Source organism: Eschrichtius robustus, chromosome 11 (genome assembly GCF_028021215.1).
Source record: "Eschrichtius robustus isolate mEscRob2 chromosome 11, mEscRob2.pri, whole genome shotgun sequence".
Lineage (NCBI taxonomy): Eukaryota > Metazoa > Chordata > Mammalia > Artiodactyla > Eschrichtiidae > Eschrichtius > Eschrichtius robustus.
This window is the reverse complement of record NC_090834.1, coordinates 12,843,331-12,866,798: the sequence shown is the minus strand read 5'-3', so window position 1 is coordinate 12,866,798 and position 23,468 is coordinate 12,843,331. Positions and strand designations below refer to the sequence as shown.

At 54.9% G+C, this 23,468-nt stretch overlaps 1 protein-coding gene across 1 annotated transcript; it reads left to right on the top strand.

The window, feature by feature from the left end:
• Positions 1–3,309: 3,309 nt before the first annotated feature.
• OAF (out at first homolog) lies at positions 3,310–21,113 on the top strand. The gene is made up of 4 exons (XM_068554595.1): positions 3,310–4,145; positions 18,168–18,302; positions 19,197–19,377; positions 20,087–21,113. The coding sequence occupies exons 1-4, from the start codon at positions 3,867–3,869 to the stop codon at positions 20,350–20,352; spliced, it is 861 nt and encodes a 286-aa protein (XP_068410696.1). The 5' UTR covers positions 3,310–3,866; the 3' UTR covers positions 20,353–21,113.
• Positions 21,114–23,468: the final 2,355 nt, after the last annotated feature.

Below are 23,468 nucleotides of genomic sequence, written 5' to 3'. Positions count from 1 at the left end.
GAGCAACTGTACCGTAACCCAACCCAAACGCCAGTCACAGAAAGAAATTAAAAGAAAAATCCTATCACTGTTGCAAAGTCAAGCTCCCTATCGCATTCTCCCCATCTCCAGATAGAGGTCACTGGTTCAGTTTCCCTTTTAGCCTCCTGCAGGGCTCCGTCAGCACCTGTTTTCTTGGACAGGGATTGGGAGATGGCATGGCATTTCTCTTCCTGCCAAATTGAGGCACCCTAAGATCGAAAAGCAAAGGGGAGGTGCTTGCCCAGGTGTTGCTGCCCACTTCCCAGTTTCAGTGGTCTCGGTAGCATAAACTGGAAGACCTAAAGAGAATAAATAGAAAAAGTGTTCCGGAAGGAGTTGTGCGTGTGTGTGGAGTGTGGGCCGGGGAGGGGGGAGCCTGTGTAGGTCAAACAGGGACTTAATAGTTGATATAAGAGGAGTGAATAAACAGTTTAAAATAATAATAGCCACCATTTCTTGGGCCTCTACTATATGCCAAACACGTTGTGAAGTGTTTTGTACATAATGTTTCATTTAATTTTCAAAACAACCCAGTGAGGAAAGCATTTATGCACCCATTTTACAGATGAAGAAACAGGCTCCCTGAATCACACAGCTCCTGAGTGGCCAAGCTCCAGGATTGAGATGCTGATGCCCTTGCTTTGAACCACGACTCACAACTGCTTTCCTAGGACTAGGGATCAGAAAGGAAGGAAATTGGTTTACGGTGTGGCAGAGGGCTTGAGATTAGACATTAAGAACGTTCTGACAACGAGGGCTGTTCGGTTGTAGTCAGAGTAATTGGGCTTGTTAGAGCTCTTCCTCTGAGGGTCTTTACGTTTAAGATGAATGGATGCTTCTATGCCTGGCTGGTTTAAGGGAAGCAGTCTCTGTTCCCAGCATGGGGCTGTCCTGTTTGAACTAACTGACAGCCTCACTTGGGTACAAGATTGCCACACTTGGAACCATTAGATTACAGAAGAAGATAGCACAGGATGCGTGTCCGAATGCGGTGGAAGAAAGCAAGGGCCATAGGCAGGCAGATGCTACTGTGATTAAAAGCAAGGGCTTTGTGGTCAGGCGGCCTCGTGTTTGAATCCCTGCTGGCTCCCCTACTTGTGTGACCTTGGGCATGCTACTTAACCTCTGGAAACCTCGGTTTCCTAGTCAGTAAAAGGCGGCTAAGAATAGAACATACTTTGGAGGGTTGCCACGAAATTTAAATAAGATGATACATGTAAAGTGCTTGGCACAGAACTTGGACATAGTAAGAACACAGTGAATGGTAGCTGCTATAATAATTGTTATTGTTGGAGTTCAGAGCCGGGAGAGAATAGTGCAGAGCTGTAGGTCAGTAGCTGAGAAAGTCTTCCTGGGAAACTCAAGTTTTGTCCTGGATCTTGAAGAGTTGGTCAGGCAAAATCAAAAGGAAGGAGAGGGACAGAGGGAAGGCTTACATAGTGGAGTGAGACTACAAATTCTCTATCCTAAAAGAAAAATCTAGTTTGATCTGTGGTTGAACTCAAGAAGGACATTGATTATGGGGAAGAGGCGGTAGGAAGAGATGAGGTCTTCTACCCTTGTTTCCAAACCCAGAATTTGAATAGAGACAAAGACAGCCTACACCTAGAAAAGAAACCAAACACAGGCCAACCAGACAGGGCTTCTTTGTTTACTTCTTCCGGGATCTCATTGGGGAGAAGAGGAAGGGGCCTAGGAATATGGCTGGGGGCAGAGCTGATGATGGATGGGGGACAGGATCTGAAACAGAGGAAGTTAGGAAATGTGGGTGAGGCCCTAATGACTCACGTGGGAAGACCTATCTCTAAGGCTGGATTGGGATGAGTGTCCTGTCAGGCAGGAGGCCAGTTTTGAGACCCTGGGCACCTCTCCAGCCCTGCCAGCTCAGAGTGGGAAGCCCTAGGGGAGCAGTCTTTGTGCTAATCCACTGTTCTCTGACTGCCTGCCTTATCTCCATAATGGGGAGATAAACTCCTTTGGGACCAGGATGTTTCCCCAGGAAAGATGCTGTTTGTTTTAGATCCTCTAAGCTTAACCCTCTGTCAAGTACCAGCTATCCGTCCCTGATATCAAGCATCACTGGGCGTTTGTTTAAAATGCAAACTTTCAGTTCTTTTTCCTAAGGAGTCTGATTGACTAGATTTAGGAATCCAGGTATATGTGTTTTTAACAAGCACCTAGGTGATTCTTTTGATAAGGCAAGTTTGAAAAACATCAAGTTAGATAATCTCTTGAATCACTTTCAGTCTTAAATTTAGGCAGCAAAGTGTAGTAAGAAGAGCTCTGGGTTCGCAGTAAGGAGGTGGCTTCTGGGCCCCACCCTGCCTTTCAAGGGCATCTGGTCTGCTGGTGTCTTCAGGGTCCCTGGGTGCCGGGGTACCTGTTGTCATCTTTGGTACTAATAAGAACCCTGTGCTGGGGAAAACCTAGAAGGGAAGGAGGCTGCAGAGCAGAGGAGGGTATTCACCATCTGTGATCAAGATCTTGGAAAGAATAGGGGGACCTAGAATAAACAGAAGTGAAAGGGACATCAAGGAACAGCAGGTTCAGAGCATCCCCCTGGGGTTGTCTCTTCCGGGATTGGCAGGACTTTGTATGTCTCAGCAACTCCCACTATGTATACCCAGGGGGACATCTAGGCCCAGAGAATTTTTTAAATGTGCCTAAAGCACACAGTTAATCAGAGAAAGCAGGAATCCAGATCCCTCCTGCCTTCGCCCAGTTCGTTGATGGGGTGCATGGCAGGGCAGTCATACTTTCTTGGGGCTTGTGGGAGAGCCTCTGATGGTCAAGAGCATTTTGAATCCCCAGACACTCTCCAGAATGGCCTAGAATGTAACATTTCCCTGAATCTGCTTGGCCTATTACTGGGAGAGAGAATGGGGGTCTGGGGAGGTGGGCAGGACTGGGGAAAGGTCGTGAATGGGGAAAGTGAGGGCAACGAGACAGAAAAGAAACTGCACAGGGGTTCACAGAATGCGGCCCTTTGAGGGCCACCATGTCAGAGAGGTGCCCTGACTGATCAAGATTTCACACCTGACGGATGTCAACGCCAGCAGAACCCCAGCCCCACTCTCCCGACCCAGGGCAGTCAAAAGGCTGAATGCGAGGCGAGGTCTGATTTTGCAGGAGCTTTGTAGAAATTCGCTTCGTCAGAGAAACTAAAAGACCAAACAAAACCCCTAAAACACCAAGCCCGATTCTTTCATCCACGTGGCACAAGAACAAGCCAAAAAAAGGGAGGCGGGGGACGAGTCACCCGTCCCGCCCCTGCTGGGAGGAAGGGATTTGCTGGGAGAGTCAACTCCTGGGCCAGCCCGGTCGCTGCCGGGCGCGGCGGGGAGGGAGGGCGATTGAGAAAGCCCTGTCCCCACAAGGCCGCCTTGCACCGGTCACCTCGGCCCGCGCCGCCCCCGTCCGCGGCCGCCGCCGAGCGCGGGGAGCCTCCGCGGGCCCTTTAAGGGCCGAGAGGTGCGCGGTCTCTTTAAGGCAGGTCCTGGTGGTTTCTGTTTTCTGAAGGAAGTGACGGGGGGTGGGATTGAATGAAAAGTGCAAAACAGAGTCTCGGAGCGCCGGAGTCGGGGGCCGTGGGAGCCAAGGCACTGGGCCGGGGGGCGGACGGGCCCTGGGAGCGCGGTGTCCGCCTCGGAGCCGCCGGGGGACGCGCGACGGAGCGCAGCCCACGTGCGTCGGCGCCGCGTCGCGGGCGCCCCGCGGCTGAGCCCCCCAGGAAGCCGCGCCCCGGCGCCGCGAACTAGCCTCCAAGTTAGGGCGAAGTTTGGCCGAGCCGCTCCCCGCCCGCCCGCGGCGCGCCGGGACCGCGAGGGCGGAGGCGGTCCCCGGGGATGCGCCCACCCGGACGCGGCGGGGTCCCCCCGGCGTCCCCTGCGCTGCTGCTGCTGCTGCTGCTGCTGCCGGGGCTTATGCAGCTGCTGGGGGCGCCGCGCGGCGTGGGCGCGGGGACCGCGGCTGGCGCGCCGTCTGAGCTGCGGGTCCGCGTGCGGCTGCCCGACGGCCAGGTGACCGAGGAGAGCCTGCAGGCGGACAGCGACGCCGACAGCATCAGCCTGGAGCTGCGCAAGCCCGACGGCACCCTCATCTCCTTCACCTTCGACTTCAAGAAGGTGAGGCACCCTCGCTCACCCCGGGGGACCTGCGTGCCTGAGCTCTCCGGGGTCTCAGTCGCACCGAGGCCAGCAAACGGAAGACTGGGCCAGGAGAAGAACGCGACTTAGCCAGGGTCACGCCGGGCTCTTATCCACACCTCTTTGCCCTGCTCCCCAGCGCCTAGACCCGGCCCTTCATTCTCACCCACGAACTGCTGTGCTGCCTTTCCGATTCTCCCCTCCAGCCTTTCACTTCTTCTCTCTGGGTGCCCAGGCCACCAGACCAGCTCCCCACTTCGTCTTTCAGCTCTCCGAGAGCCCTCTAGGTGCAGACCCTACTTCAAGGGAGTCAGTGTTAATAACCCCGTCTCCCTTTTGGGAGTCATTTTCTCAGGCTCTATCACGGAAAAATCCTGGGCCAGGCATCAGAGGTCCTGGGTTCTCGCTGTGTGACCTAGGGCAAGTTCCTTTCCTTCTCCGGGCCTCCTTTCTCACCTCTGTACAGAGTAAGGGGGTGGCGCCAGGCCTCCCAGCCCTGACATCTTGGAGGCTATGTACCACCTCTCCTTGTTTCACTTTCCTGGGCTGGGGAAGGGGGTTCCTGGGAAGAGCTGCTTGTCCCATGTCCCTCCCAAGCCGAGGAGAAGCCGCTTCTCCTCTTTGGTCTGAAAGTCTGGTAAACTTGTAGCGGAAGACCCGGGGAGAGGCCCCAGATGAGGTCCCCAGGCTATGGGAGAGGTGCCACCTGGCAGGAGGGCTGGCCAACCCCCAGTTTTGGCCTAGATTGCGGGGAAGAGGGTAGAGACAGCCTCTCCTCAGTGTGTGTGTGTGTGTGTGTGGTGGAGGGAACCAGTAGGTGGGCCTGGTGTGTGTGTGTGTGTGTGTGTGTGTGTGTGTGTGTGTGTGTGTGTGTGTGTGGGTGTGGGTGTGTGTGTGTGTGTGGTGGAGGGAACCAGTAGGTGGGCCTGGTGTGTGTGTGTGTGTGTGTGTGTGTGTGGTGGAGGGAACCAGTAGGTGGGCCTGGTGTGTGTGTGTGTGTGTGTGTGTGTGTGTGTGTGTGTGTGTGTGTGTGTGTGTGGTGGAGGGAACCAGTAGGTGGGCCTGGCCCCCCAGGATTGGGGCTGGGGTAGAGAGTGGAGGAATCCTGGAGGAATCCTGGAGTGGGCAGGAAGGTGGGTGAGGTGTAGGTACACAAAGGGAGTCTCCTGATCACCTAAAGTCCCCCTCCCCAAGTCCCTCTCCTGATACAGAGGCCCTGTGAGGCTCTGTCTCTGGGGGAGTGGAGAGGTGAGGCCGATGACACAGCCAGCAGCTGGGGAAGCCCAGGGCGGTGGGACTGTTGCCTGAGCCACCTCTCTCTCCTTCCTCTTAGAGACTGGGATCTGGGGGAGGAGGGGGTAGAGTTTGGAGTGTCAGCTAGGGACCGAGCAGAATTCCCCGAAGATAGTACCAGGTGGGTGGGTGGTGATTCTGTGGACGGTGGAGGTGGGGCTTGACGGCCGATCTGTCCCCGGACTATTGAGTTGTCACTGACAAGGGATGTAGGGGAGACCAGTGGCGGGTGGGAGGTTGGGGGGGGGAGGGGCGGTTGAGTGTCGCAATGCGGAGGACTTTGCGACCCTTCCTCACTCAGCAGGCCCAAGCTAGGTTCTCAATTCAGGTAGGGGCAGGTGAGTTTGTGTGTGGAGAGAGTGAAGCTGACAGGGCCAGAACACCCCCAGAGTCCCCACTTAAACTCCAGGGGAATTTTGTCAAGTCTCTTCTTTTCCTAGAAAACCCAAATAGTGGCTGGACCCTCCCCAGGAGACAGGGATCTAATCTTCCCCTCTGACCTTCCACTGAAGCCCTTTGTCCCTGTGAGTGGGCCTCAGGCCAGCCTGAGTCTCCCACCTTCCTGCCCACTGCACATTGTTCTGTGGCTGTGCTGAAACCCTAGAGAGACTTCCCTGACCCTGGCACCTCTCTGGCAGCCAAGGCTGTGGCTAGGACACTGGTGAAAGAGTCAACGGGTAGAGCTCAGCTTTTATAGCCTCTAACTGCAGCATGAAAGATTTTATTGCTCTACCCTGAGGGCGAGGGGAGGGGAGAGGCGGGGTGGCAGTGGGGTGAAGGCCTGGGGATTGGGGCTGAGGGTAGAGTAGGGAGCTGACGGCCCAGTTAGAGAATCGATTCGGAGCTGATTGTAAGAGCCTCATTTTTATTATTTTTTTATTATTTTATTTTATTTTATTTTATTTTTTCCTTGTTAGTTATTTTAAATATAGCAGTGTGTACATGTCAATCCCAAACTCCCTAACTATCCCTCCCCCCAAACCTTACCCCCTGGTAACCGTAAGTTCCTTCTCTAAGTCTATGAGTCTGTTTCTGTTTTGTAAATAAGTTCACTTACAGCATTTTTTTTTTTTTTAAGATTCCGCATACAAGCATTATTTCTCTTTCTCTGACTTACTTCACTCAGTCTGACAATCTGTAGGTCCATCCATGTTGCCGCAAATGGCATCAAGAGCCACATTTTAATCCCCGCAGCGGTTTACACCACCACCCAGGTTTCCAGAGTCTGCTTTTCAGGTTAACCTCTGACCCAGAAGCTGACATTTCACACCCACCCCTGGCATCTCCAATTTCATCAGCAAGGGAGGGAATTGGGAGTGCAAAGTACCGAAAGGGAACCAGCTTTCCAAGGTCCCCTCCAACTCTGGGTTTCTCAGATGGTCTGGGGCAGGGTGGAGTTGGGGAAGGCTGGGTGTGGGGTGGAACAGCCTTTATCCACACCCCAGTCCACTGTCTGCATTGGCCAGAGCAGCTTTTATACGGGATCCTTCTGGGGTGGGTCACCTCTCTTGTTGCCTGCCCAGTCCTCAAGATCTTTGGCAGCTTTCCACGAGAAGCTTCTATCTAGAAGTAATGACTTTTCCTGTAGGAAAAAGTCCTGGACGTGGTGTTTCTTTTGTTTCATGTACCAAATCCATTTGGGGTGGTTTGGGAACAGTCCCTAGTCCACTTGGGAATAGTGACGTTGGCCATTTTGCACCTTCGGGAGACAGTCCAGACTGAAATGAGACAGACCTGGTTTAACCCAGGGCAAGCTACCCGATCTGTCCAAGCCTTCATTTCTTCATCTGTAAAATGGGGATAATAATGGTCCCGATCCCATGGCCATTGTGAGAACTAAACAGGGCAATCCATATGAAATACTCACTGTGTGTCAGCTGCTGTACTCAGAGCTCCGGAAATAGAAGCCAGTAACTTTCATAATCGTGGCTCACATCGCATCTCAACATGGACCTTCCCTGCTAAGCCTGGGTGCAAAGGGGTTGAATGACCGACCCAAAGTCACACGGAAGGTCAGCACTGAGCCTGGAAGAGCCTTAATCCTTCATCATAACCTTCTCTTTGAAGCTCCATATATTAGAGTTCTCCCGCAAAAAACAGAAATAATAGGGTAGAAATACAGATCTCCAGAAAGAGATTTTATCATGAGGGGTTGGCTCCTACGGTTATGGATGCTGAGTCCCACGGTCTGCTGTCTGCAAGCTGGAGGCCCAGGAAAGCCCATGTAGTTCCAGCCTGAGTCCACAGGCCTGAGAACCAAGCTCACTGATGTCTGAGGGAAGGAGGAGATGGATGTCCAGCTCACACAGAGAGAGCAAATTTGCCCTTCCTCCACCTTTTTTGTTCTATTCACACCCTCAACAGGTTGCCCTGGTGAGGGCCACCTTCTACTCAGCCTACTACTTCAAATGCTAATATCTTTCCGAGACAGCCTCACAGACACACCCAGAAATAATGTTTTGCCACCTATGTGGGCATCTCTTAGCCCAGTGAAACGGAAACATAAAGTTAACCATCACACACCAAAATTGCTGGCCAGCCCCTCAGCAGGGAGCAGCCGCCCCTGTCCTGTCAGTCTACTCAGGGCAGCAGCGAGGCCCTTGTGCTGGATGCAATGCAGCCCTCTGTCTGGATGATCTCAACACACACACACACACACACACACACACACACACACACACACACACACACACACACACACACACACACACACACACACACACACACACACACACACACACACACACACACACACACACACACACACACACACACACACACACACACACACCACCCACCCCCCTCTCCCTGCCCCTTCCACCCTCTCTGTTTGCCTCTGCCGGGATGGGTCTCTAACATGGCCTGGCCCTCCCCACACTGCCACACGGGACCTGAAGCCAGTAAAGCTGTAACAGTGATCAACCTGCTGTAGGACACGTAGCCTGGAGCCCGGGCAAGGATGACAAACTCCACAAGCAGCTTGGAGCGACCAAATCACCATCATGAGTGACTGTAAGCCCTGCCCACAGGCTGCTGCCCGTCAAGCAGATCAGGCCGCAGCTCTCAAAGAAGTGAGGTAGCTCAGCGACTCCCAAACTTTGCTGCACATTTGAATCGCCTGGGGAGCTTCAGAAAACCCCGAAGCCCAGGCTGCACTCCAGACTAATTAAGTCCGACTGTCTGAGGGTAGGAACCAGGCAGCCAGATTTTTAAAGAGCCCCTGGTGATTGCAATGAGCAGCAAAGTTTGGGAAGCACTGGCCTAGCTGCTCCGGGGAAGGAGGGACTTGGAGGAGGTTCCAGGTTAGACTGTTAAACGAAGGTAGATCCCAAACTCAGTCACTTCGTTGAAACCTGTCATTCTACCCACAATAATCCCTAATGTGTTTAAACAGCATATAGACTTGAGGCTTAATTCTCCGTGCCCTCAGTGCAGGAACTATAATTCATCATACACTCTCAACAAGCAGTGCTCTTCCTGAGAATCCAAAGCCTGTGTATGTAATTATACCCGATTGTACAGACTTACTGGGCATATTACTAGCGGGCATGTCACCATCCCGGCTTTTGGTCTGACAGCCCTCTTGGTCCCCGTCCCCCAGGCTGCTGTTCCCGTTCAAGTGTCTCTTTCCCCTCTGTCTCCCAGTGTGAGTGTCTAAAAGCTGAGGGAGGGGATGAGTCATGTTCAAGCGGTTTGGTGCTGACCAGACCGGGAGGGTGGGGCTGAAAGATAAGAGAAAGTCATGAGCAGCTGCATGGGGGTGGGGGAGGGCATGGCTGCAACGGGAGGAAGGAGCCACATCCAAATGTGTACAGGGAGGGGGTCAAGAGGGGCCTCGGGCTGGCGCCAAGATAAGGGGAGCCATATATCAGGGTGGGTGAGCTCGAGGTCGCTCTGAGGGACCCAGGGAGATCGGAAACTTGCGCCCTGCCCTGGGCCCCGATGGGTGAGTGGGAGCCGATGGGTGAGTGGAAACCAGAGTAAGGAACGGTCCAGAGAGCACCAGCGTCCCTGCCCTGGGGCTCCCCGTCTTGGTGGGGGGCGCAGCTTCAGCCTGTGAGAGGTAGTCAGCAAAGATGTGGAATGTGCAAATGGCCACGTTGCTGCCTGAGGCTGTTTATTCTAACAGGATATCACATCATGGGATTGTCAGACAGGACAAGCTTTTAGAGTCCAGTCTCCCCCTACCCTGCCTGTGTTCGGTCCCTGCAGTTTGGTGATTTGTAGTAGGGGCATTTGTTGGAGAGGATGTCTTTTGGGGGGACAGAGGGCAGTAGAGGTGCTTGCAGGAGAGGCCCAGAGTTTTTTGGTGTCCAGGGTATTTCCCCACCCTGGCAGTTCATGAGACGTCACCAGAAAGAATGATCCGGCTTGTGTCCATGGGACCCTCCGGTCTACCAGCAGTCCCTCTGCCGTGTCCGAGGAATTCCTCCCCGCATCAGGGGTCAGCAGCCCTGCCCCGAGGTCCAGCCCAGCTCCTGGAGTCTGGCAAGCATCTCCCACCCCTCGAATGCCTATGTCCAGATGGAGTCCTGGCAAAAGATCCCGGGTTGGGCAGTGAGGACTGCCACCTGGGACAGGTAAGTGGCCTGTTGGGATGATGGGGAGAGGCAGAAGTGAGGTTCTTCCTACGAGGCTTCCCAAGGTACACAGAGGTGGTGATGGTAGAACAACGGAGGCCAGCTTTGAGGTAAGAATCACATATATCTGAGCTGTCAGATCACACACTGACAGTTGCTTTCACACACCTGGCCTCATTCGATCCCCACCACTACATCATGCAGCAGGTATTGCTTCCATTTTGCAGATGTGCCAACTGAGGCTCAGAGCTCTAAAGTGACTTGGACAAGATCAATAGCTAACGATCCAAGATTGGGACCCAGGGAGCCTTCCACTATATTCTGACTGCCTGTGCTACTATGGCATAGAAATGGGCTCCTTCTAGAAGGCTGAAGAAACCTGAATAGGGGAGGGGAGAGGGAAGAAGGAGACTGAAAAAAGCCTTGGTGCAGAGGAACAAATCTACAGAGAAAACCTCCTCTGTACAGGTTTGGTCTGCGCCCCTCCCCCAGGCTCATCACAATTCCCCCACCCCACCCCTCCCACGAATTTTAAGTTTTGACCCCTTCACTGTGCCTGAGACACCCCCCGTTCCCCTCCCGCCATGGCCTCTGGAGAGATGGGGGGTGGCGGTGAGGGGACCATTTTTAAGACATCTCACAGATACTACTGAGCCCTCACTGTACATTTTTCTGCCCTTTACCAGCTGTGTGACTTGACAAATCACTTAACCTCTCTGAGCCCCAGGTTCAGACATGGCACAAACCCAGTGTGACGCTTGCAGGCGTGTTGTGGGAAGTGAGTAAGAGGCCTCAGCCAAGCAGAGGCTGGCGAAGGCACGTGAGAAGAGAAATAGCAGTTCTAGCCAGGGCCCCAGCCCTCCTTGCTCACGCCGCCGTTAAGCAGATGGTTCCTGCTCTGGGGACCAAAGCATTATTAGGATTCCCATCCTTTCAGCTGGCAAGCGTTGAAGTGGCTGCCACCAAGGTTCCCAGGAAGGGCTGTGGGCGGGGGAGGCGCTGGGGCTGGGAATGCAGGTGAGAGGGAAGCGTGGCGCCCCACCTCAGGAGCCCTGAGTCAGCAGGACATTGGGGCGCAGTTGATCCACATAAAGCCGCACATTGTTCCCGGGGCAGTCGGGACAGTAGTGACCTTTGGGATTTGGCTGACAGAACACTGGGGGCACTGGGAGGGGGCAGGCGGCAGTGCCCCCAGCTGGTGGTGGCACTAATGTCCTGTAACAAGAAGCCTCTGTCCGGGCCTAGCCCTGAGGGTCTGCAGGCATCTCGTAATGGGGGCAGCCTACGTCCCGGGCACCGGCCAGGGAATGTGCTTGGCCTGGCCTTGGGTTGAGTCCATCCGCCTCTGTACCTGCTTGGAGAGACAGGGCAGAGGGGCCAAGGTGCCCCTGAGTGTGCCCCGGGGCAGCCAGCATGGGGAGAAGAGGGCATTGGCTCCTGGCTGCCCCTCCAGGGCGACCCCTCACCTCCCCAGTGCAGTGAAGTTGGCTCCTCTCTAGCCATAAAGCAGCCCCAGCCAGGAGCAGAGCAATAGATACTTGGGTTGGCTCAGCCCGGGCCTCAGAATCACACACTCCGGCGTGATGGGAAGGAGACCAAGATGGTAGAGGAAACTCCCAGGAGACAGCGCCAGCCGTCCAAGGGCAAAGAGGAGAGGGGAGTTGGTGCTTTTGGAGACCCTGGAGAGATGGCCTTCAGCCTGGGCTGTGCACCCACCGTGGCACGGAGGTGGGCTGGGAGAGGGGCTTTGAGGGAAGGGCAGCTCCTCCATCCGGCCCTCTTAGTTTCCGGGTCCCCTGTGGTGCAAGGCTGGGCTGGCAGCAAGGTCTGAGACAGGACAGACCCCCCCACCGCTCCCCACGGGGGCGCTGAGGAAGGCCCCTGGGAGGGTGGGGAGCTGGGAGCTGGTGATGGGAAGGCAGCAGGAGGGCAGAGGAGGAGGGGAGGTCGGCCAGGCTGGGGCTGGGGCAGCGAACGGAGGAGCGGATGCTGGTCGGGAGAGAGCATGCCTGCGAGGGGGTGTGCGTGCCTTGAGGGGAGAGTGACAGCATGTGTGCAGAGGCTTGTGTGTGAGATGGGGTGCGAGACGTGGCGTGTGAGACTTTGGGGGAATTCAAGGAGGGAGGGAGGGTGTGGGAGAGACTGTCGGGAGAAGGTGGGCGTGTGAGACAATCTGTGAGGGCTGCCACGTGTGACTGCGAGAAAGGGGGAGATGGGGAGGCTCCCGGGAGAGGCTGTGAGGGAGGAAACGTGCTCATAGGAGCAACGGTGTGAGGGAGAAGGGACCGCACAGCCGAGCCGCAGCGTGGGCCCTGGCGGGAGGGGCCTGGGTGCCGCTGGGTGAGGGGTGGGAGATGGTTGGAGAATCAGCACGTCTGGGTGAAAGATTATGGCCATGGGACCCATGAATGGGGGAAAGCAAGTGTCTGTGCGTACAGTTACGATCCAACTTGGCTGCGAGTAACATAAAACCCCACAGCAGCCGAAGCAAGAGAGGTTTGTTTCCCTCTTTCAGTCTTATCTAAGGCTGGAAGCCGGCAGTTGGGCTGATATGACAGCGTCACAGTCACCAGCGCTCCAGTGGGCTCTGTCTGTGGGGTTGCCACCCGTCCCCAACGCTGAGCTTTCCCTGGAGCTTCTCCCCAGGAAGGCAGCAGCAGAGGCCTGGCACGGGCTGTCAGCTCTTGGAAGTGCAGAGAGCTGCCCCCTGCTTTTCCCAGAACAGCCTTCTCTGTGAGATACAGTGGATCTCAGGCAGCGTGGCAGGGAGTGGACGCAGAGGAGAATAGAATATTTGGGAAGGGGCTCCGGGGGGAGCTCGGAAGAGCAGAAAGACCACTGGATTGAGTCAGGAGATCCGGGCTCCTGGGCCTGGCTCTGCAGCTGAGAGACCTTGAAGGTCACATCCCCTGCTGGAACCTCACTGGAGCATGAAATAATGATCCCCTAAATCTTCTAGAAGCCCAAATCACAGCTGTAGGATGACCAGCCTGCAGAAGCCCAGTTACAAGGAAGCCCAAGAAGAAAGAGCCGTCTTCTTTTTGGAGGCTAGGGGGTCGATGGAGGCCCCAGAGCACTGGTCCATTCGCTCAGCTCTGTGCCAGACCCTGAGGATACTGCATAAATAAGTGGAGCTGCTCTCTGGGGCTGGGGCACAACAGGAAGGGCCTGGGGGACTTGTTGCCCGGGCAGAAGACACCACATGAGGACGGGGCCTTCTGCCGAGGCGTTTAGGTCAGATGCACACTGGCCCGGCACAGCTCAAGTTTCTGATTCAGCTCTAAGCCAGAGATCCATTCATGTCCTACCCTGGCTCAAAACCCAGCGATGACGCCCAGTGATCTGCTAGATGAAGCTCAGACTTCTTGGCTGGGCTCTCAGACACTGTGCCCTGCCCTCCTGCCTGCCAGCCTCTTCCTTCCACACTCAGCCCTCCCCTCCCCGGTACTCCCCTCACTTTCCTCAGGACCCTGGCCTGCTCTTGTTTGCCCACTCAGTGCTTCACTTGTTCATTTCCAGATAGGTACTGAGCGCCTGCTGTATTCAGGGGGGCGGGGATACACTGCAAATAAGATACTATCCCAGCCTCAAGGAGTTGAGTCTGGAAGGAAAGACAAGGAAAGAGATCATTGCAGACACAGTGGGATTCGTGCTCTGGAGGCTAGGGGTTGGGCCTGGCCAGCTCTGCTGGAGGGTTGGTGAGGGCAGGGGTGATGGATGCGTTTGAACTGAGTCCTGAAGGATGATGGGCAGAAGGGGACAGTGCATCCCTGGCAGAGGCATCAGCTCATGGAAAGGCACATGGCGTCGCTTATTCTGGGAACCGCCATCTCTTTGGTTCAGTGCTCAGAGCTGTCAGCCAAGATCTGGATGCCAGCCTCTGGGGTTACACTTTATGGCGAGGACAAAAGGAGCCTTGGAAGGGCACTGGGCAGATTGTATGACAGTAGCGTGGAGGGATGGATGGGGTGGGGGCATTAAGAGGCCTTTGTACCTTCCCATCTTCTGTAAATGCCTCTCTCTTTGCTAGAAAGCCACCCATCTTTTGTCCAGAACCACTGAAATGTGCTTCGCTCTAGGAAGCCTTCCCTCCCTCCACCCCTCCCAGCCCCATCCCTAAGGGGACAGAAATGCTCCCTCCTCCATCCTTTGCCCTATACCATTTTGCATAAACCTCACCCTAGGTCTTATCATGACTTCAGTTGTAGGTCAGCCTCTCCTATGAGCCCCTTAAAGACAGGAGCCTTGGCCTTGGTCTTGCCCACTCCCCTGCCCCGCCCTGGCGCCTGTGGAGGCTCTGCCCCAGGTGATGCTTATCAGTGCTCTCCCACAGATTTGCCGATTACCTGCAAGCTCCAGCAGTCACCTGACTTCTCTGGGCCTCAGGTACATCTCTGGGAGAAAAATTTTTTGTCCTGCCTCTGCAGGTCTGGAGTAGATCACAGCTGGAGTAAGGCCAGGGATTGCAGCAATAATAGAGAAACTTAAGGAGTCCAGCCCACTCTGTTCTGAGACCTTTCACTCATTTTTCCTCACAGTAATCCCTTGAGGTGTAGGTATTGTTAGTTGTACGCATTTGACACGTGTGGAAACTAAGATACGGAGAGGTTAAGTAAATCCCTCAGGGTTACAGGGCTCATGTCAGCAAAGCCAGGATTTGGACGCGGCCAGCACTGGCTCCAGAGCCTTTGCTCTTAACTACCGTGCTCTTTGGGAGCCTTAAAACCACCCCCAAAGGACTTCAGCAAATGCTGTCTCCGTGGCCATACCCTCTGTGTGGCCCAGTTTCAGCCCTAGTACTGTCCACTCCACTTGGCTCCTGGTGGGCTGGAGTTTCCTGGGAGCTCGTGGGAGAAGGAGCCTTGTAGAAACTGCCCATCTTGGGAACCCTAGCCCGAGTCCTGGACCTGAGGAGCCTGCCACGGGCTCTTCCCCAGCTGTGTGGTCCTGCCTTGGGGGTTAGGGCACATCTGGGTGGATCATCCCAGGGGACTCTCGGGCGAGGAGGAAACCTGGGAGCCAGGCATCCATCTGGCCCGGGCTTATTAGCATCTGGCCAGATGTTCCTTGAAGCAGGGAGACCTCTCCCCCTGCCCTGCCCTCTGTGCTGGAGGGAAAGGGGGCCCTGGAACCTTAGTAGTGAGTCTGAGGTGTGGGGAGTAGAAGGTGGGAGGAACCCTGGTCATGATGACGGAGCCAAAGAGATCCAGGTGCTTGGGCTGCTGTCTCCCTCCTGGGGCTCAGCACATGGAGTATGGTTTCCTGGAGACGAAGGATTAAGAAGGCTGGAGAATTCAGGGTTTAATGAGGCTGTGGGCAGGGCAGGCAGAGGGCTTAGAAGGGTGGTCCTGCGTCATCTTACCCTGATGTTTGCGTCAGATGCTGTTGTCTGTTAGTCACACAGAACCTTGAATAGGAGCCGCCACGTTCCCAGGGCAGCAGGTCTGCAGAGGACGTACAGACCACCGCCGATGGGCACAGCTGGAAGAGGGCACTGCCTTCTCATCCTGGCTCTGCCACTCGCCAGCTGTGTGGCTTAGGGCAGACCACACTTGTCTCTCTGGGCCTGAGCTTTAGTTGCTTTAACTGGGCATCAAAGAAATTGGACTCGTTGATCTAGGACGCAGCTGTGCATTGTGGTTGTGAGAGCTTGGATTTTGGAGTCAGACTGCCTGGGTTAAAATTCTGGCTACATTTCCTCTTGGTCCCATGACCCTGAGCAAGTTATCCATTCCAAACTCGGTAATAATCATAGTTCCTATCTCTTGTTATAAAGATTTTAAACAGGACGATACATCCTTTTTGACTCATGGTAACAATGACTTGTCCCTTCCAGTTATAAACTTCAATAAATCTTTGTCCTACACAAATAAATAGGAGATATAGAGGAAATCTATCTCAACGAAAAAGTTCTCATCCCCTCGCTTCACCCCCAGTCAGGTTCCCATTTTGGTAGCTTTTTGTTGTTGTTGTTGACGCTGTTTAATACAGAAGCAGGGAAAATACTCTAACAGATTTCGTTCGCCCCCTGGTCTGGTCTAAAAGTTCAAATACTTTCTCCTGCTAATGGTAGACGGGTGATATCCAAGCAGTGAGGCCACTTGGGGCATCCCTCAGACCACAGGCGGTGACACGTGCCTGTGGTATTGAAGAAGATGCTGTGAATATAGCAGATGGGTTCTTTTAAAGGGTCATTGCTGAAATTACCCCGGAGGTGGAATTTGGATCCTGCCTGGGGGTCCTGCCAGGGACATCCGCCTGACTGAGCCCCGGGAGGGGAAGTCTGGTATCAAGTCTCACCTGGCAGGCACTGAGCCCAGAACAGAAAATGCACAAGTGTACCAGCCTCCAGTCTCTCCTCAAACGACCTGACAGAGTGGAAGATTGGATGGCCCAGGCTGGCGGGGCAAGCAGATCCCAGCCTCGTGGCCCGAGAGTGGATTTCCTGTGGAGAGGAAGCTGAGGTTATCCGAGCTCTGATTCACCTTGCCTGCAAGTCTGGGACCATGAGGAACCTTATGGAACCTTTCTCACCAGCTGGGTCTCTGTTTCCCTTTCTGCAATCTTGGTGGAAAATCTCCCTGGACACTCCCACCCCTCAATGTTCCAGAGATCATTTACAGTGAAAGGCAGTAGGAAAATGTCCTTGTAGAGTCAGAGGACTTCCAAAGGGCATGGGGGTTTGTGCAAGGACAGCACTGACTAGTTTCAGATCACCTGGGACATTTGCTGGTCACCTGCAGTGATGACAGTGGCCCCGGCTAGCACCGCTGAGCACGTACTCCGGGCGGACATTCTGCTGTGCTTTCCCTCCACACTAACTCATTCAGTCTTCACCATAAGCCTCCAGGTAGCGTGGCATCATCCCCATTTCACAAACGAGGCTTAGAGAAGGTGGGAGATAGACCTGTGTGCCGGCTAATACAGTGTAGACTTGGAGTGGAACCCTGGGCCCCTCACCGCCTGTACTGGAATCCAAGGGGGACCCTCAGACCCTGTTCTCAGAGCATTGCACTCTGGCACATGAACAGTAAGCACTCAGTGAATGGGGGCTCTCAGTGGGCGAGGCCAGGGCACGGACATTGAAGGATGCATAGCTACACAGGGCTATGTACCCTCCGTGCTGGTGCAGGGCCACTGGGGTTCCTGGAGGAGAGCCATCATTGTGGCTTGGGTCCCTCCCAGGCTGGGGCGGGGGGGGGGGGGCTCTTGACAGATTCAGACCACTTCTTACTGGGACCTGCTGACTTCTCACCGCGAGCTGTTAGCCAAGGCACAGAGATGGGTGAGAGCAAGGGACACCTCAGGTGCCCAGGGTTCCGGCAGCCAGATTGGGAAGGGGACTCGATCCCACCGCCCTTCTCCCTTCTCCTTCTGCACCCCCCCCCCTCCCCCAGCCTCTCTGTTTCATGCAGTGAATCAGTCACAGGAAGGAGCCCTTGGCCTGCTGGTAATGCCATTAGTAACCCCGAGGGGAAAGGGGAAGTGGAGAGGGAAGGGGAAAGGTGAGCCATCCCAGCTCCCGCAGGCCAGAGGCCACAACAGCTGCTGCTGTGTCTGCCCTTAACCCCACCCTGACCCCCCACTACCTCGATCTGAGACGCAGGTGGCTAGGAGCCTGGCTGACCAGAAGCACCAGGGGCATTCTCCCCACACCTACTGAGTCCGCGAGAGAAACTCTGGAACCTGTACTTGTAAAAATGCAGCCCTCCCCCATGATGCCGTAGTCAGGTGGTTGTAGGGGCCCTGACTCACCCAGATCAGGGTGATATGGGGGTACCACCAAGGGGAAGCATCAGCTGTGAATGAACCAGGAGCCAAAAGGGGTGCTGTTTCCTTTAAGGTGACGTTCTGGACTTTTAAACAATTTTGTTTTGGAAAGCTTTCTAGCAGTTCACTGTGTGAATTTTCCAGGAGGCTTTGGAACATCTGGGATATGTTCTTTCTTTTAAGTCACGGGTTTAAATGGGAAAGAGAAAAATTTCCAGGCCAGCAAGAAGGAGGCGTCTATTGCAGGGCCGCGTCGAGGCCTGTGTCCTCTGCAGGGTCTGAGCTGAGCCCTGGGTGGGCTGGTGAGGAGGCCCCACCCCCTCTGGCCGGTTCCCATTCTTCTGCTCTTCCCCATCAGGATGTGAAGATCTTCCGGGCCCTGATCCTAGGGGAGCTGGAGAAGGGGCAGAGTCAGTTCCAGGCCCTCTGCTTTGTCACCCGGCTGCACCACAATGAGATCATTCCCAGCGAGGCCATGGCCAAGCTCCGACAGGTGAGTGCCCACCCCACACCTGCCCCAGAGCCCTCACCCCTGCAGCTGACTCCTGGCCTGGACCCTACCCCAGCCTCAGTCTCCCACCCAGCCCCTGACCCACCTGATCGCTGGCACCCCACTCTTATCCTCTAGTCCTGAACCCCTTAAATATGCCAAACCTGACCCCATAACCCCAGATCCCTAATCTGCCCTGAACCCCCATCTCCCAGATTCTTCCAGTTCCCTAATCTCAGCTCCTCCCCGTTTATGATGGAGGCAGGTCGGATCTGCCTTCAGGCCCAGGGCCACCACTCATCATGCCGGTGACGCTGGACAAGTCACCTCACCTTCAAAACCCCTATTTTCTTACTGAGAGATGGGTTACGGTGAGAATTAAGTGGGATAGTGCCTGTTAAGTGTTCAGTGCAGCCTTCAAAACCCTCAGCCTGTTGCCCTGCTCCCAGTGCCTTCCTGGACCCCGGGCCTCTCCCCAGCCTCATTTAAGTTCCCTGAACTATCCAGCAGGAGCTGTCTGAGGCCCCTCCCTTTTACCTGCTTTTCCCAGTTGCCTGGATGTTGGAGAGTACGGGGCCCCAGAGGTCACTGACCCTGGGATAGTTCGCCTCGCCTGCCCACCTCCAACGCCACCCCCCAGCAACGTGTCAGAATTCTCCCTCAGGCCCCAGAGGTCAGCCCAGGCGGTCGCTGGCTGACAAGGCTTGACTGCGCCCTGGGTATCAGTTTCTCCGCCAGTTGGAGGGGGAGCTGGGTGCCCCTTGACTGCCACCCTGCCGGTGGCCCCAAGGATCCGAAGACAGCCGGCGTGGGCTTGTCTGACTCTCAGCGACCAGGGAAAGAGTGGGCAGGGGGCCTTCTGAGGCCGGGTGGGAACGACTCTTCTCCTCCACGCAGAAAAATCCACGGGCAGTGCGGCAGGCTGAGGAGGTGCGGGGCCTGGAGCAGATGCACATGGACATCACCGTGAACTTCAGCCAGGGGGACCTGCTGAGCCCCCATCTCCGCAACGTGTGTGCCGAGGCCGCGGATGCCATCTACACCCGCCAGGAGGACGTCCGGTTCTGGCTGGAGCAAGGTCAGCTGCGTGCTGCCCGCTGCCGTATCGTCTCAGATATGATGGGGAGCAATGATGAGATATGCGAGGTCTAAACCCAGCTGGGACTGGTCAGGGAAGGCTTCCTGGAGGAAGTGATGCCTGTGTGGCTCTTTACTGAGAGGAGTCAGCAGATGAAAGGGACCAGTTCCAGGTAGGGACGCGGAGAACCGTGACTCTGCTAGGCCCCGGGGCGGGGGGAATGCCCAGGCAAAGCCTCCCCTCATCCCTGCCCTTAGTGAGAACACAGATGGAACCTTCTGTCTTGGGACATGGGCACAGGAACCAGTCTGGATGGGGCCCAGAGATGCCCATTCCCACCTGCTACCTCTTCTGCCACCTCTCAGAGATCAGCTCCTCTCTTTCCCTTCACACCTTCCCAGGATCCTTGAGAACACCTCCCATCTTTGCACGGTCCCTGCCTTCCCGGCCTATGGGACCTCATTGCTGGCCCATCTGTGGGTCACCTTTCCCAGGACTGTCCTGAAGTCAGACAGACCTGGGATTCAGTCCTGACTCGCCTACCTACTGTGTGACCTCAGCCAGATGGTTAAACCTCTCTGGGCCGGTTTTCCCATCTGTAAAACAGGGGTGATACCACTTAGCCCATAGGGGTGCCGGGATGCCTGAAGGGGCCGTGCCAGGAGGCCCCCTCCCCTCCCCCGTCCCTGACCTCCGCCTTCTCCCCCAGGTGTGGACAGCTTCGTGTTCGAGGCCCTGCCCAAGGCCTCAGAGCAGATGTTGCTGCCTCGCTGTGGGCAGGTGGGGGACCGCGGGAAGCCCTGCGTCTGCCGCTACGGCCTGAGCCTGGCCTGGTACCCCTGCATGCTCAAGTATTGCCACGGCCGTGACCGCCCGACACCCTACAAATGTGGCATCCGCAGCTGCCAGAAGAGCTACAGCTTCGACTTCTACGTGCCTCAGAGGCAGCTGTGCCTCTGGGATGAGGACCCCTAGCCAGCTTGGGATGAGGGGTGGTCCCTGAGGCAGCTGCTTGGGGCTCACTGCTCCTCCCCCAGCCGCCAGAGGGGGTGGCCACCCCCAACCGAGGCCTTATTGCTCTTCCTTCCCTCGTCCTAATCCCGAAGCCTCTGCCCCCCGACTTGTCACTGTGAAAGGGGGTGTGGCATGGCAGGGGTTAACTCATGAAGGCAGCCCCCCACTCTCAGCCTGTGCCTTCCTTGGGGACGGAGGGAGAAGGGGGTTCTCCAAGCTTGCCCCCCCCATCTCCCCTGAAATGTTCGCTTTCAAGCAACCAAAATACGACAGCGTGACTCTCCTATTTAACTCTTTGCAGGTTTAGACCCTGGAAGGTGTCGATGCCTGTGACACCCGCCTCCCCACGCCCAGCCCCCTGCCCCACCCTCCAGAAGGAGCTGGCCCCTGTGCACCTTCCCACTGCCCAACAGGGAGGGGATCCTTGCCCCAGAGAGGGGACAGCGCCGACAGCGGATCTCAACACGTTCCTCTCACTACTGGCCTCTGAGGCTGCCCGGGGGCCAGCTGGGGGCCCCCCACCCCGAGACAGACCACAAGTGCCTTTCCGCAGACCTGGACTTTGCCAAGGGAGCAGGAGCTGGCTTGCACCCTCTAAGCAGAAATATTTTTGTAAGGTTTTGGGGCAGGGAGGGAGCATGAAGTATGAGGAAAACTTGAATCCCAGATTTTTAATGCAAAGTATTTATCATTTGTACCAGAAATAAAAGTTTAAATTTTTACTTGGCTGATAGCTCTAGACTCAGAGTTCTGAGAGAACTTTTGGCCCATGCTGCCACCTGGTGTCAGGAGAAGTGTCCCTGTGCTCCTGGTGACCCATCTTAGGACAACTCCTAAAGCACCTACTGTGTGCTCAGCCTTGTGTTGGGGGGAGAGGATGTAGATGGGGGTGGGTATTATTAGGAAAAGATATGACAAAATTTCTGTGCTTAAGAAGATGAGACATACATAGACGGGCAAGCCAGGCAGTAAAAGACCCCGTGACATAGACTGAGACGTGAGATATGGTAAAAACTCTGGAACCAGACTTCCAGGGTCAAATCCTGGGCATGATTTTTTTTTTAATTTTTATTTTATTGAAGTATAGTTGATTTACAAGGTTGTGTTAGTTTCTGGTGTACAGCAAAGTGATTCAGTTACACACACATATAATAGTTTGCATTTGTTAGTCCCAACGTCCCAGTCCGTCCTTCCCCCACCCCCTTCCTCCCCTCCCCCTTGGCAACCACAAGTCTGTTCTCTATGTGAGGCTGTTTCTGTTTTGTAGATAAGTTCATTTGCGTCATATTTTAGATTCCACATGTAAGTGATGTCATATGGTATTTGTCTTTCTCTTCCTGACTTACTTCACTTAGTATGATAATCTCTAGGTCCGTCCATGTTGCTGCAAATGGCATCGTTTCATTCATTTTTATGGCTGAGTAGTATTCCATTGTGTATATGTACCACATCTTTTTTTATCCATTCACCTGTCGGTGGACATTTAGGTTGTTTCCATGTCTTGGCTATTGTAAATAGTGCTGCTATGAACGTAAGGGTGCATGTAACTATCTTTTCAAATTAGAGTTTTGTCCAGATATATGCCCAGGAGTGGGGTTGCTGGATCATATGGCAACTCTAGTTTTTGGAGGAACCTCCATTACTGTTCTCCATAGTGGCTGCACCAATTTACATTCCCACCAACAGTGTAGGAGGGTTCCCTTTTCTCCACACCCTCTCCAGCATTTGTCATCTGTAGACTTTTTAATGATGGCCATTCTGACCAGAGCAAGGTGATACCTCATTGCAGTTTTGATTTGCATTTCTCTATTAGTGAGGTTGAGCATCTTTTCATGGGCCTGTTGCTGGCCATGATTCTTATCTGCTGTGCAACCTTGAGTTACTTTACCTCTCTGTGCCTCAGCTCTCTCAGCTATAAAATGGGCTTAATTGTGAGACTGAAGTGAATTTATACGTGTCAAGTGCCCAGCACATAGTGAGTGCTCACCGTGTTAGCTGCTATTAATATTGTTACCGTTAGTGAAGAGAGCAGACGTTTCCTCATTTATAAACCCGAGACAATGGAGCCAGACATCCTGAAGGCCTCTTCACTTCAAGAGTATCTTCTAGTATAAAGAGGCTGTAATATGAAGTGCCGGGCTGGGCACTGAGGACTTCCAAGGAGGAGGGATGTGCAGGCTGAGTTGATTGGGGAAGGTTTCCTGGACGAGATGGGACGTGGGTTGAGGCTGCAGGCTGGTGGGGATTTGGCAAGGTGAAGGGGACCGTGTGAGCACAGGGCAGAGACTGGAGTCTTTCGGGTGTTGGGCAAGTCCCAGGGGTCTCAACTCCTTAGGAGGGAGGAGGCTGGGAGTCAGAGCCTTCCTCACAGGCCTTGGAGAAGGAAAGGGGCTGGCAGGGCTGTCCCCCTTACTCTGCTCCCCAACACCCCCAGAACAGGCTGCTGCTGCCCCTTGAACTGTGCTGGCCAGAGGGGTGTGTTGGGAGCTGGGCTTGCTTGATGGTCAAGTTGGTGGTAGGGGAGTGGGGAGACATCCTTTTCAAGTGGGCGTGCCTCTTTCTGAACCTGTTTTCAAGGACCAGCTTCAGCCGTGCTGGGGGGCAAGTTGGGGAGGCCTTCCTCCCCAAGCCTTTTTCTCCTTCACCTCCTGCCCAGCCCCTGCTCCGGGTGAGGGAGGGGATTACTTGGAGAAGGCATCTGCCACCCCTCTTAACTCTGTGGGTGTGTCTTCATTGCTGGGGGTGGTGGTCCCCAAACCATATGCCTTCCCTACTCACTTCCAAATAGCCAAGAATAATACTTTTTTAAAAAGTAATGTTTTCAAGACTTGGAGTGTTTTTCTGATCTTCCTTGGGGAGGGGGGGGATTAGCACCTCCAAGCCTGCCTGTCTCCTGCAGGGAGGGGCCTGCTGGACACTGTCACTACAGACCACCCTGCCTGGGGCCCCTTCTGGGTCTTAGGGCATGGAGATGAGGATTAAGATTCCCTGTGACTTTGGCCTGACCCTATGCTCAGACGAAGTCCACGCCTCCCATCATTCCAAAGAACCCTCCCAACCTCCCCAGCCAAGCTCTG